General features: G+C 39.9%; 1 protein-coding gene across 1 annotated transcript in view; it reads right to left on the bottom strand.

Annotated features, from left to right (window-relative positions):
• The window catches only part of tgfb2 (transforming growth factor, beta 2), a 63,948-nt gene extending 45,087 nt beyond the window's left edge, over positions 1-18,861 (bottom strand). The window contains exon 1 of the mRNA XM_031749322.2: positions 17,568-18,861. Within this exon, the coding sequence (XP_031605182.1) occupies positions 17,568-17,913 (346 nt within the window). The 5' untranslated portion in view covers positions 17,914-18,861. The remainder of the gene's footprint in view (positions 1-17,567) is intronic.
• Between the last annotated feature and the right edge of the window lie 585 nt (positions 18,862-19,446).

Here is a 19,446-nt window from a genome sequence, read left to right as displayed (position 1 = left end):
AAGAAGCAGACAAACATGCACATAAATATAAATAAACACATACCAAATCTACCTCATCCAGCTGATGAAACACCATCATCTTAACTCTTTTTGCCTCCTCTTAATGTAAAAAAAGCCATCCAAGAGGACAGAGTAAAGCCACATTTTTATGCCTTAGTTCAGAAGTTCTCAAACCTTTTACAATGAGTACCACCTCATAAAATATATGAATCTTAAAGTACCACCCTTATGACCGACATTAAAGTACATTTGTATAGGCCTATTTAACACCAGATATAGTTTACACAAGACAATTTAATTTCTTATATGAATGTTATTTATTTTAACTGTCATAAACAGGATGTGACAAGTGATAATAACAAGAACTGTACTGCATTATAACATTCACAGCAGTTGGAATGTCTGGTCTTTAAGTGATAACGTATGAACCCTGCTTCCGGGTCCAAGCTACTCTGCGTTCATAAAGGCTGTTGTGTTTTTAACATGTTTTAATGCTTTGTATCTTGTTCTATTTAATCTGAACAAGCACCTTAAAAAGGCAGTGATCACTGTCGGCCTCTCATGTTTTAAAGCTCAGTTTTTAAAACCTTTGGATGTAACTACAGCCCAGCCCGTGCAGCAAAATATTAATAACTAACCTCGTATTGTGGATGGATTATTTCATTGTTCTCTTGACTGAAGTTTGGTCCGTTTACAGGATCCTGCCATGCATTTGCATTTGTCCCTAACCATCGGTCACCCTCGTGTTAACTTTTATCAAATGGAAAAAAGTTAACGTTCATCCTCCAGCTTCACTGTGTTTATATTATGCTAACCAAAGCCGTGTAGCTAGCCACCACGTAGCACATCATTACATACTAGCAGAAAAGTCAGTAACCCTACAAACGTCACTGCTGTTTAGTTTTCTGAGTTCATTGATGTCGAAAGTGATAGCAGAACTGTACGTTTGAATTTTTCAAAAATTACTCAGTCAGAACATGGCATATTATTTAATCTTAAAACAATTTTTGTAGACTTCCGGCGTACCACTAGGGGCAGCACACGTACCACCAGTGGTACACGTACCACAGTTTGTGAATGACTGCCTTAGTTTAGATTGAATACATATCTTATACATACAGTGGCTTGCAAAAGTATTCGGCCCCCTTGAACTTTTCCACATTTTGTCACATTACAGCCACAAACATGAATTAATTTTATTGGAACTCCACGTGAAAGACCAACACAAAGTGGTGTACACGTGAGAAGTGGAACGAAAATCATACATGATTCCACACATTTTTTACAAATAAATAACTGAAAAGTGGGGTGTGCGTAATTATTCAGCCCCCTGAATCAATACTTTGTAGAACCACCTTTTGCTGCAATTACAGATGCCAGTCTTTTAGGGTATGTCTCTACCAGCGTTGCACATCTAGAGACTGAAATCCTTGCCCATTCTTCTTTGCAAAACAGCTCCAGCTCAGTCAGATTACATGGACAGCGCTTGTGAACAGCAGTTTTCAGATCTTGCCACAGATTCTCGATTGGATTTAGATCTGGACTTTGACTGGGCCATTCTAACACATGGATATGTTTTGTTTTAAACCATTCCATTGTTGCCCTGGCTTTATGTTTAAGGTCGTTGTCCTGCTGGAAGGTGAACCTCCGCCCCAGTCTCAAGTCTTTTGCAGACTCCAAGAGGTTGTCTTCCAAGATGGCCCTGTATTTGGCTCCATCCATCTTCCCATCAACTCTGACCAGCTTCCCTGTCCCTGCTGAAGAGAAGCACCCCCAGAGCATGATGCTGCCACCACCATATTTGACAGTGGGGATGGTGTGTTCAGAGTGATGTGCAGTGTAAGTTTTCCGCCACACATAGCGTTTTGCATTTTGGCCAAAAAGTTCCATTTTGGTCTCATCTGCCCAGAGCACCTTCTTCCACATGTTTGCTGTGTCCCCCACATGGCTTGTGGCAAACTGCAAATGGGACTTCTTATGGTTTTCTGTTAACAATGGCTTTCTTCTTGCCACTCTTCCATAAAGGCCAACTTTGTGCAGTGCATGACTAATAGCTGTCCTATGGACAGATTCCCCCACCTGAGCTGTAGATCTCTGCAGCTCGCCCAGAGTCACCATGGTCCTCTTGGCTGCATTTCTGATCAGCGCTCTCCTTGTTTGGTCTGTGAGTTTAGGTGGACGGCCTTGTCTTGGTAGGTTTACAGTTGTGCCATACTCCTTCCATTTCTGAATGATCGCTTGAACAGTGCTCCGTGGGATGTTCAAGGCTTGAGAAATCTTTTTGTAGCCTAAGCCTGCTTTAAATTTCTCAGTAACTTTATCCCTGACCTGTCTGGTGTGTTCTTTGGACTTCATGGTGTTGTTGCTCCCAATATTCTCTTAGACAACCTCTGAGGCCGTCACAGAGCAGCTGTATTTATACTGACTATGGGTAACTGACTGCACTCAGACCAAAGGGGGCTGAATAATTACGCACACCCCACTTTTCAGTTATTTATTTGTAAAAAATGTGTGGAATCATGTATGATTTTCGTTCCACTTCTCACGTGTACACCACTTTGTATTGGTCTTTCACGTGGAATTCCAATAAAATTAATTCATGTTTGTGGCTGTAATGTGACAAAATGTGGAAGAATTCAAGGGGGCCAAATAGTTTTGCAAGCCACTGTGTCTTATTTTGACTTTGACTGTGTTTCAGATATTTATATATTTTTGCCTTTAAGAAAATGTTTTCTTAAAATCATGAAATTTTATTATGGCATAAGGGTTTTGTTGTTTTTTTTCCGTTTTTGTTTGGCAGATGTTGTATGCGGTTAAACTTTAAAAACACTGCTGGTGCCCAGTACAACCAGTCTGATATTGATTGTGTTTTGTGTGTGTGTGTGTGTGTGTGTGTGTGAGACAGAGAAAGAGAGAGAGACAGAGAGAGAGAGAGAGAGAGAAATAACTAAAAGGTTAACTATTTGATCTCTTCTGTCAGCACTGATTTCTAGATGTGAGGACCTGGCTACTGTCACCAACTCACATGAATGAGAATCAATTCGAGCCTGCTTACTCCCAACATGTTGAACCAGTATTATTTATACCCTGCAAAAATTTTTCTGACAGCCCTTGACATTAGGCTTGTTCAATTCATATTCAAGGTATTCGCATAAGGCACGTCAAAGCCTATCATGTCCTGCAAAATACATCTTAACGCATATACAGTGTCATGTTAATTAACTTTAACTTCTGTTTATGAGCTCTTGTTTCTGATGTGAAAAGGAAAACCAGATTGGGGTTACTGTATGGTAAATGGACTGATTCTTACATAGCGCTTTTCTACTCTCCCGGAGTACTCAAAGCGCTCAATACAACATGCCACATTCACACAATCACTTTCTTCTAAGCTTTTTAGTGCTTCCTAACTAACGTTCACACACATTCATACTCCAGTGGATGTTTCTTGATGCATACTCAATCATCCAGGTAAGTAAATCCCCAAAAGTTGATTCTATTCATCTGGACGTAGCGTTTTCAGTGGGAGAAACGTTTCGTCACTTATCCAAGTGACTTCCTAAGATTGGGGAAACCTGCAGTCAGCTGAGACTAAAGGGGTCACTTGGATGAGTGACGAAACGTTTCTCCCACTGAAAACGCTACGTCCAGATGAACAAAATCAACTTGGGGCAACTTGGGGTTAGTATCTTGCCCAAGGATACTTGGTATGCAGACTAGAAGAGCCAGGGATCAAACCACTAATCAGTAGATGACCTGCTCTACCTCCTGAGCCACCCCATGTATCTGTGATTGCATTTTACATTATTATTTTGTTTCTACAGATCACTTTTTTCTTCGCTCATAGATCAGAGTTAGCCAGCGGATATAGCACTGGCTAAATAAGTGCTTCTTTCAGCACAATTACTATTATTATCCATCCATCCATCCATCCATCCATTCGCTTTCGCTTATCCTTACCAGGGTCGCAGGGGGCGCTGGAGCCTATCCCAGCTGTCATAGGGCGAGAGGCGGGGTACACCCTAGACAGGTCGCCAGTCTGTCACAGGGCCAACACACAGGGACAGACAACCATTCACGCTCACATTCACACCTAGTGACAATTTGGATTATCCAATTAACCTATCCCCTCAAACTGCATGTCTTTGGACGGTGGGAGGAAGCCGGAGTACCGGAGGGAACCCACACATACACGGGGGAGAACATGCAAACTCACACAGAAAGACCCCAGCCTGATGGTGGAATTGAACTCAGGACCTTCTTGCTGTGCGGCAACAGTGCTAACCACCGTGCCACCGTGCTGCCTACTATTGTTATTATACTTTTTATAAAAAAAAAAATTTAAAAAAAAGTAGTATTATTATACTTTTTTTTTTTTTTTGTTAATCACATGCTTTGTATTATAGGCATGAAATGTATTCAACATTCTGTTGAATGTTGGAAAATGCTTCACAGAAGAAAGCAGTTAGAAAGATGAGCAAGGTTACCAAATTTGCTATAGTTGGGATTCTTGTGCATAATGTTTCCTCTACACTGAGAGCAGAAAAATTAAAATAAACTTGGTAATTTAAAAAAGAAACATTAAAAATGGTTTTAAGGGGAATATAACTTATGTAGAATGTGGTTTGGAGGTGGCAGTACAAAAGTATGGTGGTGGTAGACATTAATTAAAAAAAAAAAATACTAAATTAAAAATAATTATTTTGTTAATCCTACTTTCTTGCTTTTGAGTTATAACAATTATGACGACTGGGCAAAGATTAATATTATTATTAATAATAACTGACAGCATTATTGCTTCTGCCAGACTTCTGTCTGTTGTTGTGGAATCATGTACAGTATGTAGCACTATGCAGAAATCTGTACTGCAAGGGACAAGACTCAAAAAATCAATATAAGATGACCATGATCTTTGGCCATCAAGTGGCACCCCATTAAAAACAAAACTCGATTCTGTCATGGGAAGCAAGTTCATGGCCTTGAAGAACACTTTCAGAATCTTTGTGAAAATTTCATTGTGCCATCCACAAACACAGGTTTAACCTTTAATCAAGCAGATAAAGAAGTTATATGTGAACATGACCAGAAATGCCAATGTTTTCTCTGGGACAAAACTAATTTAAAATGGACTTAGGAAAAGCAGAAAAGTGTTCTCTGGTCAGACGATTTAAAATTTGAAATTCTTTGTGGACAATATGGATGCCAAGTCCTCCAGATTATAGAAGAATATTACTTATTATCAGTGCTCAGTTCAAAAGCCTGCATATCTGATGGCATGGGGGTGCATAAGTGTCTATGAAACTGGTGGGCTGCACATTTGGAAAGGCCTCATCTGTGCTGAAATGGTTTTACAGTAACATATCTTGGGAAGGCCTTGCATATTTCAGCAAGATGGCACTAAACTGCATACTGCATCTATTACAACAGCAAGGCTTCATAGTAGAAGAGTCCGGGTGCTGAATGGCCCGCCAGCAGATAAAAACACTTGGCACATTAAAAACTAAAAATAAAATAAAGAAGAGCCAGGATGGCTGAGTAGCTAGAATTCTGTGAAACAAGAATGGGACGTTCGATAGGTCTTCTATATTCTATTCGTGCAAATCATTGCACAGCAGCTGCTGTCATTAAGTGTATCATAATGGCTCTTAAACTCCTCTGGGAGTGATAAAACATTTGAATCCAAATGAAAATGTTTCAGATACACCCTAAAAATACACACCTGGCTAGGCTAGAGCCATTCACTGTACTCTTTTTAAATGCAGCTGTCAGCTAAATTAGCATAATCTAAAAGGTGACTAAAATATTTTACTGTATTAAAACTTGTAACCTAGTCGGAATCTAAAAGGTGTAGCTTAGAAGTGTTTTAATAACTGGATAAAAATCTGTAATTTTTGACAAATATTGACCACTGACCACTCAAAGCCCTTTAGACAACAAGTCACAAATTAACTATATAGTCATTAAGCACAGTTAAGTTTCAAACAGCTTTCCTGCCTCACATCCCTGGATAATTTTATCCCTTTTGGACTTGTGTGAAAAAGAGCAAATACCCAGAGGAAACCCCTGCAGACACAGGGATAAATGTGCAAATTCAAAACAACTTCTTCCTGCACAATTGTGCTACGGTCAGCTAGTTTCAGTTATTGAGACCGAAATCATAGTTTTTGATAGTCACATTCCGCCAGACCAGTTAGCTGATGCCCTAGGTCCTCTTGCTAGCTATCTCTCGCTCACTGTAAGAAACCTCGGAGTGTTCCTGGATAGCTCTTTTTTAAACTTGAGAAACAGGTCTCCACTGTGGTAAAAAACAGCTTTTACCAGTTGCGTCAGATATCCAAAGCAAAGCCATTCCTTCCTTTAAGGATCTTGAAAAGCTTATCCTTGCATTTATCACATCCAGACTGGACTACTGTAACTCCCTCTACTCAGGCGTCCAACACTCTTCTCTTTACCGGCTTCAGTCAGTTCAGAATGCAGTTGCTCGTCTCTTAACAGGTACTAGACTCTATGAACACATCACTCCAATTTTAGCCAGCTTACATTGGCTCCCTGTTAAATATCATATAGATTTTAAAATTATTTTGTTCACTTTTAAAATTCTAAAAAATTTAGCGCCCAGCTATCTTTCCGAACTCCTCCATTTGTACAATCCCAATAGAGCACTAAGATCTTCCAATCAGATGTTCCTAGCACAACCTAGGTCTTGACTGAAGTCAAGAGGTGACCGGGGCTTTGCAACCATAGCACCTAGACTCTGGAATAACCTCCCTGTTCATATTCGTGCCGCTGAGTCTATCCAGTCTTTTAAATCACGTCTTAATACCCATTTTTTTACTTTGGCTTTTGATTCTAACTAGTTGGCTGTTATCTGGCTTGTTGCGCTGCCACCTATTGTTTCCTGCCCTGTTTTCTTACTGTTTTGTTTTAATTGTCTCATGCTTTTATTGACTGTGAAGCACTATGGTCAACTTTGTTGTTTTTAATATGTGCTATATAAATAAATTTTGATTTTGATTTTTTGATTTTTTATTGTGTATTAGGAGGTAAATGATGGAGTGGTCTACAGCAGAGTCATGGACATTACTTTTTATTTCTATTTTTATTTGGTTCTGGGCAATCAGCATTATCCAGAACCAACAGTTTCTCTATTACTATCAATAACTCGCCGGTCTCCGTTTCTTCTTCTGTGAAGTTTGGGTGTCATCCTCAACAGTACTCTATCTTTTAATTCACACATTAATAATGTCACTCGGTCTGCACATTTTCAATTGCGCAACATTAATTGTCTCCGTCCTTTTCTTACTCCACATGCCACTGCCATTCTTGTTCACAGCCTTGTTACTTCTTGGATTGATTACTGCAATTCACTTCTTTTTGGTCTTACTCAAAAACCCATGCACAAGCTCCAACGTGTTCAGAACTCTGCTGCCCATGATATCACCAGGACCCCTTCTAATTATCACATCAATGCTGTCCTGCAACAGCTTCACTGGCTCCCGGTCAAATATCGCATCAATTTTAAAATACTTTTGTATACATTTAAGGCTAGTCATCATCTCTTTCCTCCATATCTTTCTGATTTGGTTCAGATCACCATTCCATCTCAGGGTCTTAGATCTTCTTCTTCTCTCTCTCTCTCTCTCTTTCTCTTCTCCCCATCTTGCCACCATGGGGAGCAGGGCTTTCAGCTTCTCTGCTCCTCGACTCTGGAATTCCCTACCTCCTGATATAAGAAATATCACTTCCTTCTCTCTTTTTAAGTCTAGACTCAAAACTCACTTGTTCAAAATAGCTTATCCCACATAACCTCACCACTCTGCTATTTTAAATTTGTTTTATGTCTTATGCTCTTATGATTGTGTAAACTGCTTGCTTTCATGCTTGGTTTTATTATTCTGCTGTGTACAGTGTCTTTGAGTGTTCTGAAAGGCGCTTTCAAATAAAATCTATTATTATTATTAAGCATCATTATCTTTCTAAATAGTTTGTTAACTGGTAATTATGTGACACTACATTTCAGGTCATTTTTCAGCATCTTGAGAAGGTAATGTAGTGAGTAGTGTAAGAAATGAAAGATTTGTGACATTTGGCATGTTTGGAGTATATAGTTAGTGTGCTGTGTAGTTGCTCTTTTTGTTTGTCAAACAATGAGGCCACTACTGAATGCCACTGACTTACTGAATGCTACTAGACTTGTGAGGAAAGCAGTGTTGTGGAAACACCACAACTCTTCACTAGTAGGGATAGTGCCAAAGCTTTCTTCTTTATGGATGAGAGATACATGTTTTGAATTGACAGAACAGGTACACATAAAATGGGTGTAAAGAAATTATGTACAGGCAAAGCGCAGCAGCAAGCACAACAACATTTTTGGGCCATTCGTGTCCAGCAAGTGGGGACAGTAGCAGATGCCGTTTCTTACATAAAAGGGTTTTAACAATCCCACCACTGAAGGTGACAGTGCTATCCACAGCACTACTGTGTTACTCCATTTGTACAATTAAACTTGAATGCATAAATGTTATTTTTTCAACTAGTCATTAGCACTGACAATTTATATTTTTGGGAAAATGTCCTGGGAAGTTGTTACCTTGATAATCCTCTCAATAATAAGTTTAACATACAAAGTATATTTTTGTTACCCTACTTGACTAAATCTTGTTTCAACAACCACGCTAACCCAGGATCATTTTAGCTATGAACTAGACTACCTAAAAAGAGGTTTTTACAACATAACCAATCAGTGTCCCCCCCCCCCCCAAAAAAAAACATTAATTTGTGTGTGTATCTGGCCATATATTTAGTTTATTGTGTGGATGCCCTCAAAGGCATCCACACTATTGAGTTCCTGGTTCTCTTTATTCTTTATTGTCTGGATGCCTCAAGGCATCCACACTATTGTTTTCCTGTTTCTCTTTATTCTTTATTGTGTGGATGCCTCAGGCAACCACACTATTGAGTTCCTGTTTCTCTTTATTGTGTGGATGCCCTCAAAGGCATCCACACTATTGAGATCCTGTTTCTCTTTATTCTTTATCCTTTATTATTCTAGTTGCTCCGTTTCTTTGGCCCTTAACTACTCCCTCAGTTTTCAGCCGATTTTCACCGTTCAAACTCTAAACTGTTCTGCTCTTTCTGCTAATTCCAGCTATGACTTTTGGTGTTTATTACTATTATACTTTTTGAAATATTACACTTTTTTCCTTTAATTTGTCCCATTGAAATGAATGGAAAACTTCCACAATTCTGCTAAAACTTGCTTGTCTTTGAAACTTAACTACTTTGTCATACTTTCACCTAGAAACTCCATTCCAACTTTAAAATGTTCTCAGATTATTGGGCTATTCCTGTCTGATTCAGCTTTTTCAGATCTTCTACCGTTTAATCTTATCTCTCTTTAAGTTTTCAGTTGCAAAATTGTGATTTTCAGAAAATACATGCATTGCTATGGTTGCTATGCAATTAAGTCAGAGTGAGTGCTGGTCCGTTCTGAATTTTCTCTTCATGTCTAAACAACTTCTTGCTACTCGCTCAATTTCCACTCAACCCCCACAAATTATACATCAAAACGTAGGTAATTTTGCTGGCTTTCAGACAATGTCACTATCTTTATTGTGAGATTTACCGTTTTTTTAATTTGCCTCGGAGTGACACAAGGTCTCAATACTCCCCATTCAAAGTCTATGGGGAGGTTTTGAAATTCAGAGCTGAAATTCTGAAGCGGGAGGCATTTTCAAATCGCCAAATCTCTTTAACAAAGCAAAGTTAGGACATGAGGCTTGTGCCAATATATCTTCAGACACTGCTGACACTCACAGTGGAAGCAGTTTTACAATTATCTTACCGTTGAGCAATGAATTACGTTTGTTTGAGGGTGAAATCTGTCCTTCTCTCAGTCTTCAAACTCTGGAAATGAAGCGTTCCTTCTCTCGTCATATCTCCGCGACGGAGGTAGAACGAGCTATGAAAATCGCAGTCAAAATACACCAAAGTCCGCTGATTCACCCAGTACAAGAATTATGCTGCTAGCCCTCCTAGTTTTTGAGTTACACGACGTTTTGTAACTCCAAAAACGGCGTTTTTTTGCCTCTCACCGCGATCTATTTTCTGACTGCCCAAGTATCTGTCTTTCAGACCGCCGCCCCTTTCCAGGTGGCGCAATCAGTAATGACACGGCTCTGCAGCTCAAAGGTCGTGGGTTCAATCCCACCTTGGTCAAATGTTTTGTTTTGTTTTTTTCACTACAAATTTATACACTATCACAGACCTGTAATTTATATTGCTAATTTATTACAATTCTGCAAAGTTTTATGATTTTAGCAGCTTTTCTAATATGGACCTCAGATTCTTGTTAACGCTCCATGGCAGAAACAAGTACACAGCCTGATGAAGCAGACTGAGGCAGTACCTCTGATTGGTGAATTTGAGCAGAACCAGGTTGTTCTTTCATTTCATTTCTTTATTTATTTCACACATGGTTCAACAGTGTTTCTTTTCTACATACAGAACCTTCTGCCTCTTTTCAGCAGAAATTCTGCTCATTCACCTCATCTCTTGTGTTGGAGTACCCTCTCGTGGCGCCTTTTGGGTAGTGCCTTAGTAAACGTGAACACTGCAAAGAAGTGGTATCAGACTGGTTTGTAGTGGAGGAATTTGTTGCCAGTTTCTTTTATCTTTAATCCGTATTCATGTTGTAATGTAGTAGTACCACAATATGGCAGAAACACTATGTTTTGGCACAAATACTTTGATTTGGTATACTTTAGCTTCTTCACCCCTGTAGGCAAAATTTTCATTTTTTTCACCCCTTTTCAGCACAAATTCCAGCTTTTTTGGCTGTTTTCAGAAAAACAAAACTCTTTTCAGCAGAAACTCTGCTGATTCATCTCTTTTCAGTGCAACTTATTGCTTCTTTACCTCTTTTCTGCGGAAATTCTGCTGATTCACCTCTTTTCTGCAAAATGTTCAGCCTTTTCACCTCTTATCAGCACAAATCTCAGCTGTTTTCAGAAAAAAAAACTCTTTTGAGCAGAAATTCTGCTGATTCATCTCTTTTCAGCGCAACTTATTGCTTCTTTACCTCTTTTCTGCAGAAATTCTGCTGATTCACCTCTTTTCTGCAAAATTTTCAGCCTTTTCACTTCTTCTCAGCACAGTTCTCAGCAGCTTCTGCTCATTTAGCAAAATTGTCAGTTGCTCCATCTCTTGTTTTTGTGAAAATGAGTTTGGTTCAGTGAGATGAGCAGCTGCCTTGAGACCAGAAGGGCCAGGTTCAAATCCCGGTCATGGCAAAACCTGTTTTCAGTTTTCTCTTTTGTTCTGCCTCTTTTCTGCAGAAATTCTGCTGATTTACCTCTTTTCTGCGCAACTTATTGCTTCTTTACCTCTTTTCTGCAGAAATTCTGCTGATTCACCTCTTTTCTACAAAATTTTCAGCCTTTTCACCTCTTATCAGCACAATTCTCAGCAGCTTCTGCTCATTTTAGCAGAATTGTCGGTCTCTCCTCCTCTTTTTTGAGAGAGTGAGTTTAGCTCAGTGAGATGAGCAGCTGCCTTGAGACCAGCAGGGCCAGGTTCAAATCCTGCTCACGGCGACATGTTTTTTTTCACCACCATGCAACTTTTCATCTTTTTCAGCTTTTCAGCAGACAGCTTCTGCGTTAAGGCATCCACACAGCATTTTCGCAGGAAATGCAAATTTTTCTACTTTTTCTAGTTCTTTATTCCACTATTTTCCAGTTGCTTCCGTACACTTTTTGGCACTTAACTACTCCCACAGTTTTTATCCGATTTTCGCCATTCAAACTTTAAAAAATTCTGCTATTTCTACTCTTTCCTGCTATGACTTTTGGTGCTCCTCAATTCTATACTTTTTGAGATATTGAATTTTTTATGCAATATTTTTTGCCCATTTCTGCCATATCATCAGTGCCATCACTGATTTTCCTTGCTGTGTTGACCTGTGTTTTAGCTGAGTGAGATGAGCATACGTTCTCAGACTGGGAGGCCTGGGTTCAAATCCCGCTTATGGCAACATTTCTTTCAGCTAACAGTTAAACTTTTTTTTAACTCTTTTCAACACAAATTTCAGCTTTTTCACCCCTTTTCAGCAGAATTTTCAGTTTTTTTCACCACTTTAAAGCACAAATCCCAGCTTTTTCAGCTATTTTCAGCAAAAACCTCTTTTCAGCAGAAATTCTACTGATTGAACTCTTATCAGCAGAATTTTCAGAATTTTCACCTCTTTTCAGCCCAAATTCTGCTTATTCACCTCTTCTGCAAAATTTTCAGCCTTTTCACCTCTTCTCAGCACAAATCTCAGCTGTTTTCAGAAAAATACTCTTTTGAGCAGAAATTCTGCTGATTCATGTATTTTCAGCGCAACTTTCTGCTTATTTACCTATTTTCAGCAGAAATTCTGCTGATTCACCTCTTTTCTGCATTATTTTCAGCCTTTTCACCTCTTATCAGCACAATTCTCAGCACCTTCTGCTCATTTCAGCAGAATTGTCGGTCTCTCCCCCTCTTCTTTGTGAGAATGACTTTGACTCATTGAGAGTGACTTTGGCTCAGTGAGATGAGTAGCTGCCTTGAGACTAGGAGGGCCAGGTTCAAACCCTGCTCATGGCTGCATTTTTTTTCACCACTTTTCAGCAAAACATATTCTGCTTCTTCACCTGTTTTCAGCAGAATTTTCAGTTTCTTAACTGCCATATAACTTTTTCAGCTTTTTCAGCAGGCAACTTCAGCGTTAAGGCATCCACACAGCATTTTCACAGGAAATGCAAATTTTTCTAGTTCTTTATACTTTATTCTTCAAGTTGCCACTTTCTTTGCCGCTTAACTACTTCCTCAGTTTTTGTGCTATTTTCTCAGTTCAAATTTCACAATATTCTACTGTTTCTGCTCATTCCTGCTGTCTTTTTGTACTTGTAACTATTATACTTTTTAAAATATTAAGCTTTTTATGCAATTTTTTGTCCCATTGAAATGAATGGGAAACTTCCACAATTCTGCTAAAACTTGCTTGTTTTTGAAACTTTACTTCCTCATACTTTCACCTAGAAACTCCATTCAAACTTTAAAATGTTCTCAAGTTATTGGGCTATTCCTGTATGATTCAGCTTTTTCAGATCTTCTTCTGTCTTTAAGTTTTCAGTTGCAAAATTGTGATTTTCCAGAAAATACATGCGTTGGTATGGTTGCTATGCAATTAACTCAGAGTGAGGGCTGGTCTGTTCTGAATTTTCTCTTCATGTCTGAACAACTTCTTGCTACTCGCTCAGTTTCCACTCAACCCCCACAAATTAGACATCAAAACGTAGGTATTTTTGCTGGCTTTCAGAAAATGTTACTAACACTGTTGTGGAAGTTACAGATTTTTATCAAATCGCCTCAGAGCAACACAAAGTCTTAAAACTCTCCATAGAAAGTCAATGGAGAGTCTGTTCAAAATCAGCGCTGGGACTCTCTAATGAGAGGCATTTTCAAATTGTCATATCTCCTTAACAAAGCAAAGTTAAGACATGAGGCTTGTGCCAATTCATCTTCAGACTCTGCTGACACTCACGGTCGAAGCAGTTTTTACAGTCATCTTACCGTTGAGCCATGAATTATGTTTGTTTGAGGGGTGGAAATCTGTCCTTCTCTCTGTTTTCAAACTCTGAAAATGAAGCCGTTTCTTCTCTCATCATATCTCCGCGACGGAGGTACAAAGAGCTATGACAATTGCAGTGAAAGTTCACCAAAGTCCGCTGTTTCACCCAGTACAAGAATTATGCTTATATCCCACATAGTTTTTGAGTTACACAACATTTTGTAACACCAAAAAACGGCGTTTTTCGCCTCTCACCGCGATCTAATTCTGACTGCTCATGTCTCTGTTTTTCAGACGCCCGCCCCCTTTCCAGGTGGCACAATCGGTAATGACACGGCTCTGCAGCTCAAAGGTCGTGGGTTCAATTCCACCTTGTTCAACATTTTTTTTCACTACAAATTGATACACTATCACAGACCTGTAATTTATATTGCTAATTTATTACAGTTCTGCAAAGTTTTATGATTTTAGCAGCTTTTCTAAAATGGACCTCAGATTCTTGTTAACACTCCATGGCAGAAATACATACAAGTACACAGCCTGATGAAGCAGACAGAAGCAGTACCTCTGATTGGTGGACTGAAATTGAGCAGAACCAGGTTGTTCTGTGCTGATAACATTTCTTTCAGTTAACAGTTAAACTTTTTTAACTCTTTTCAACACAAATTTCAGCTTTTTCACCCCTTTTAGCAAAATTTTCAGTTTTTTCTGCTGTTTTCAAAAAAAAAACTCTTTTCTGCAGAAATTCTGCTCATTCACATCTTTTCAGCAGACTTTTCAGAATTTTCACCTCTTTTCAGCCCAAATTCTGCTTATTCACCTCTTTTGCAAAATTTTCAGCCTTTTCACCTCTTATCAGCACAATTCTCAGCAGCTTCTGCTCATTTCAGCAGAACGGAAAGCCTCTTTGGCTCAGTGAGATGAGTAGCCGACTCAAGACCAGGAGGGTTGGGTTCGAATCCTGGTCAGGGCAACATTTTTTTTTTTTTTCACCACTTTTCAGCAAAATTTCGCCGTCTTTACCCCTTTTCAGTAGAATTTTTTGCTTTTCACCACTTTTAAGCAAAAATCTCTCCTTCTTCACTTGTTTTCAGTAGAATTTTAAGTTTCTTCACCACCATACAACTTTTTGCAACTTTTCATCTTTTTCAGCTTTTCAGCAGACAGCTTCTGCGTTAAGGCATCCACACAGCATTTTCGCAGGAAATGCAAATTTTTCTAGTTCTTTGTCTCAAATTGTAGTTTTATTAATTCAGCCCTACGATAGAGGAAGGAAAAGAAAACTTCCATGTGCAATATGTACATCAGGAAACAAAACATATCAAGTTCAATTAGCGACATGCAGTGGCGTGTCTAGAAAATTTTTGTTGGGGGGGCCAGGTAGGGGCACAGATTTGGAGAAGGGTGGCAGATGTAATTGGCAGATAATGTTAAAAAAAAAATTCCACCAACCGTTAGCCATAATTCAATAACCCTATAAACCTAATAACCGAATGCGCTTTTAACTCTTATTAGAATGAGATTTTAACCACTACGGTGCAAAGTTTTTAGATACTGCGCTGATAATGTACAAGAGATACAATCAGTGCTTTGTCAGTGTTTATTCAACATTCAAGGACAGCAATATTTCCATAGTATTTTTACGGAAATATAGTGCACATATGTTTTGGGCAAAAACATTTTTGAATATTAAAATACGAACATTTTTTAACAAATTAGCCAATGCAAAACTTTATCTGCCTATTAAAAAAAGAAGATAATCTTCTTACAAACTGGTGTTTGATTTTGAAACAGGAAAAAAGTGGGGAAACAAATGAAAAGACTAACTTTTGAATGAAACCTGAAAGCAAGTAAATACTTTCTATGCTGCCTTATGGTAAACTTTGGTAATACTGATGTATAAAGAACAACACTGGCTGATGATGAAATACAGTCAGCTGGCATGGTGACACTGCCAGTATTAACCTGCAGGGCTGGACTGGGACAAAAAATCGGGCATAAAGCCTTTGAATGAAGACAAACGCTGTTGTGACAGTGATGTACACTGTCTTGTTGGTATATGTATGATCTCTATACAATTTACGTCAAATAAAAACTTTGTTCACAAGATTCAGATAATTATTTAATAAAAGCTAGATATTTTAAATGAGAATAAGAAAGAAAAGTATATATTTGTGCCCCCCTTTCCCTGTTAATGCCCTACCTGTCCCCCTGGCATAACTTTGCTAGACCCGCCCCTGCACAGTTACCAGCTATCAGCTACTTAGAAAAGGATCCTGGTGTTATTTGTCTCTCAGAAACAGTTCATAACTTCCCTTCAACTCATTCATGTCACCTAAAAGGTAAACCTGTTTCTCCATCACCTGTTCAGCTCTGATGATTCAGTAAGGACATCTCCTGGTTTCATCTTCATGTTTCCCTCTCACCACATATCCAAACCGATATCATGACCAGCAGCTTTTACAGCTGTGGCTCCAGCAAACATCAGCTGATACTAGAAATTATTATTAAATAAATTCTAACACCTGACCAAGCTTAAACGTGCTGCTGTTGTTTAGCGCGACATCCGCCGGTTTCCTCTTTCTGGCGCAAAGTGGGCGATAAAAAAAGAGAAAAGCCAATCAGCTGATCATTGATCAGTTTCATGATTGAAGTAGGAACAGGAGAGGAGGGGAGAGAATGAGAGGAGAAGAGGCAGCTGTGCAGCATAAAGACAGAATAACTCCAGCTGTGTCTTTTTCATTATACTTAAAGTACAGGACAAACTGCGTCCCTTCTCAGCTCAATACGAAACGTGTAATATTTTCTCTGAATGCGGGGCGATTCTGTTTTTTATGGGACGGTTGGCAACTCTACTAACTAACCTTATGAATAAAATAAAGTTCAACATCAGTAACATCACAGCACCCACCCAGCTGTACAGAAACTCCGTCATGCTAGCTAGCACATGAGTACGCGAGTTATTGTAACTTGCTGTAAAAAGTCAGCATAACGAAAATAAACTCCACCTAAACTTGGTTTATATCTGACCCAGATAGACTGCAGGTCATAACTTCTTACCTGAAGTTCAGTTCACCTGACAATCGGACTGGCGGCGCCTCGGGTCTCTCCTCCTCCTGCCTCCCTTCCCTCATCCACCTGCTGGCCTCTGTGGAAGCTCCGACATAGCGACCACCAAACAACTGAGTTTTTGCACATCGGCCAGCATCTGGCCAATCCACCACCTCTCATTGTTCATGCCCTTACAAAATAAATAAATAAAGAAGTCATCCGCCCACCGGGCAAATGCCCGGTATGCCCGATGGCCAGTCCAGCAATGTTAACCTGTTAATCTGTCACCGAAAAAATGTTTTCTGCGGTGCCGTCTTTCGTGCTTAGCTCTCCTACCTTTGCTAACATGATGCTCATAGTGCAGAAGCCGATGCTGCATTCACTTACACTCGGATATCTGAGCTTCACTGTGAAAACATAATCGTACATTTGGTATTTCATTGAATTTTATTGTTTTAGCTTCAGGGTGGCACGTGGGGTGGCCAGTCTGGTTGGGGGGGTGGCCTGGCCCACTGGACACGCCACTGGCGACATGATGAAGAACAAGAAGTCCAGTAATTTGCTTGTTTTTGTGCCATAGGTTCATGCTCACAAATGTATTGTGGCCAGCTGACTTGGTATCACTTAGTCAGGCAAACAATAAAGCTCACACTTGACGCTGTTGTTCGAGTGAGAGACCAAGTGTGTAATGGTAAAGTTACAAGGCAACACACAGCCTTGTGAAGAGTAGAAGCGGCCGATATATAAAAAGTGTAGCTTATTTTTAATATTAGCTCTGCCTGGTTTTCCTTACACTCTCGCAGCACAGCGTGATGGAGAGGATTTTCCAAAAGAATCACAAACACACGTGACAGCGGTATTCGAAGTTGTGCCTTTTGGCCTGAAATGGCATCAGTGCAGGCACACAGACACGCATACTTACTCTCTGGCGAGTGGACGGGCTGCATGTCGATCTTGTGCACCTCTTTGGCGTAGTACTCCTCCTCGCTCCGTTGCCGTTCGCAAGTTGCCGCCCGTTCGTTCGCTTTTTCTTGCAATAAGTCCCGGGTGCTGTTATAGATGGAGACGATGTCCCGGGACACCTCCTCGGGTTCGGGGAAGTCCTTTGGGGGGGCGGCGAGTTTCAGCTTACTCAGAATCTGCCCTCGGATGGCTTCGATGCGTTTTTTCTTGAATTGATCCATGTCCAGCGTACTGCACGTAGACAGACTGAAAGCCACGGTGGCTAAATCCAAAGTAAGGAAAAGGCACACAAGATACACGTTCATTTTCTCCACCAGCGTATTCAAATATCACAATAAATAATCAGGAAACAAAATCAAGAGCACTTTGCCTTTGAATGTCGCCAAACAGATATATTCCTTTATCAACGATCAAAGTGGAACATTTACGAGTCAGAGTAAGCTGGTACCGAAAAATTATTTGAATCGCGAACAGTTCGTTTTAACCAATTTTAGCAGTATACCGGAAAATCCATTCAACTGCCTCAGTCCAAAAAGAAATCCGTTACTGTGGGACAGCGAGGGTCTGCTCCCGGCTTGTTTGATCGTTGAAGGGGGTGAGGAGTAAATCTGGTACTGGATGTTTCCAGATAAGGACCTTCGCCAACCAAACGGATCTACAATAGCCCACACGGATTAAAAAAAAAAAAAAAACACGAAGGGAGCCTAAAACTGAAGCGCTATCGTCAGCGAGCCTGAGCATCCGAACGCTCTTCTCATCGCTCTCCTGGAATCCAAACAGTCACTCTGTCACACTTCAGCGCTTTGATGGTCCAGACAGATAAATGGGTTTACACTAGCATCAAAACTCGAACGTGCTCTTAGCAGCGCCACAAACTTAAGCTGCCGCCTCGAAGTCGAATCAAAAATAGCTCCAGTCTTGTTCTCACAACGCTAAAGTCTTCCTGCAAAAACAGAGCACTTTAAAAAAAAAAGAGAGAAATAGACCAATAAACCAACAGCAAAAAACTCGAAGGTTGTTCTTGGTACGACTGCAGAGCGTCTCCCTTCAGCTCATCCAGCTGGGGGAAGGATCGTTTCTTATTTACAAATGCTAAGTTGTTAGTAGTGGCCGCTTACTGGAGCATTTTAAGGGACTGGTCGTACGGCGTGCTACCCCTTCTACCAGCTTTGAACCACAGTTATCGTCCTCACTTTTCGGAGCAGGATATGCTTTCAATTCCAGGTTACCAGACGATTTGTGGTAAACAGGAGTGTTCGTTTTTCACAGTGGGACAGCGCGGCAACAGTACTCTAATACGCTGGCTCATTACGGGTCATGAATGCGGGGTCTTAAAGCCGGGGTTCTGTCCTTTCTAATATGGCCTGGGCACATGGGTCCACGATCTGTTATTATTATTATTTCTATTTGACTTCTATTTAAATGTTATAAGGTATAATACTCCCACACTCCAATGGATGCATTGGAGAGCAACGTGGGGTTAGTATATTGAACATGCAAACTAGAGCAGCCAGTGATTGAACCAAAATGACCTGCTCTACCTCAGGAGCAGAAGCCACCCCAGTGTGTGTACACAGCTACTGAAAAGGAACTGATTGTTTTGTTGACATCTTTTAACCCTTAGATGCACACGTGGGGTCAAAAATGACCCCAGGGGTTGTTTTTCTTCAAAATCTTTAAAATGCAAAGTTGTAATATATTCATATTCCAGGTATTCCTCAAAAAATATGTTTGTAACATGAGGCCATTTGCATTTTTATTTATTTTTTCATTAATTTAAAAAAAATGCAGTTTTTGTATCACTACCCCACTCTTCCACAAGTGGGGTCAAAAATGAC

The sequence above is a fragment of the Oreochromis aureus genome, linkage group 11 (genome assembly GCF_013358895.1).
Source record: "Oreochromis aureus strain Israel breed Guangdong linkage group 11, ZZ_aureus, whole genome shotgun sequence".
Lineage (NCBI taxonomy): Eukaryota > Metazoa > Chordata > Actinopteri > Cichliformes > Cichlidae > Oreochromis > Oreochromis aureus.
This window is presented reverse-complemented; position numbering and strand designations above follow the sequence as displayed.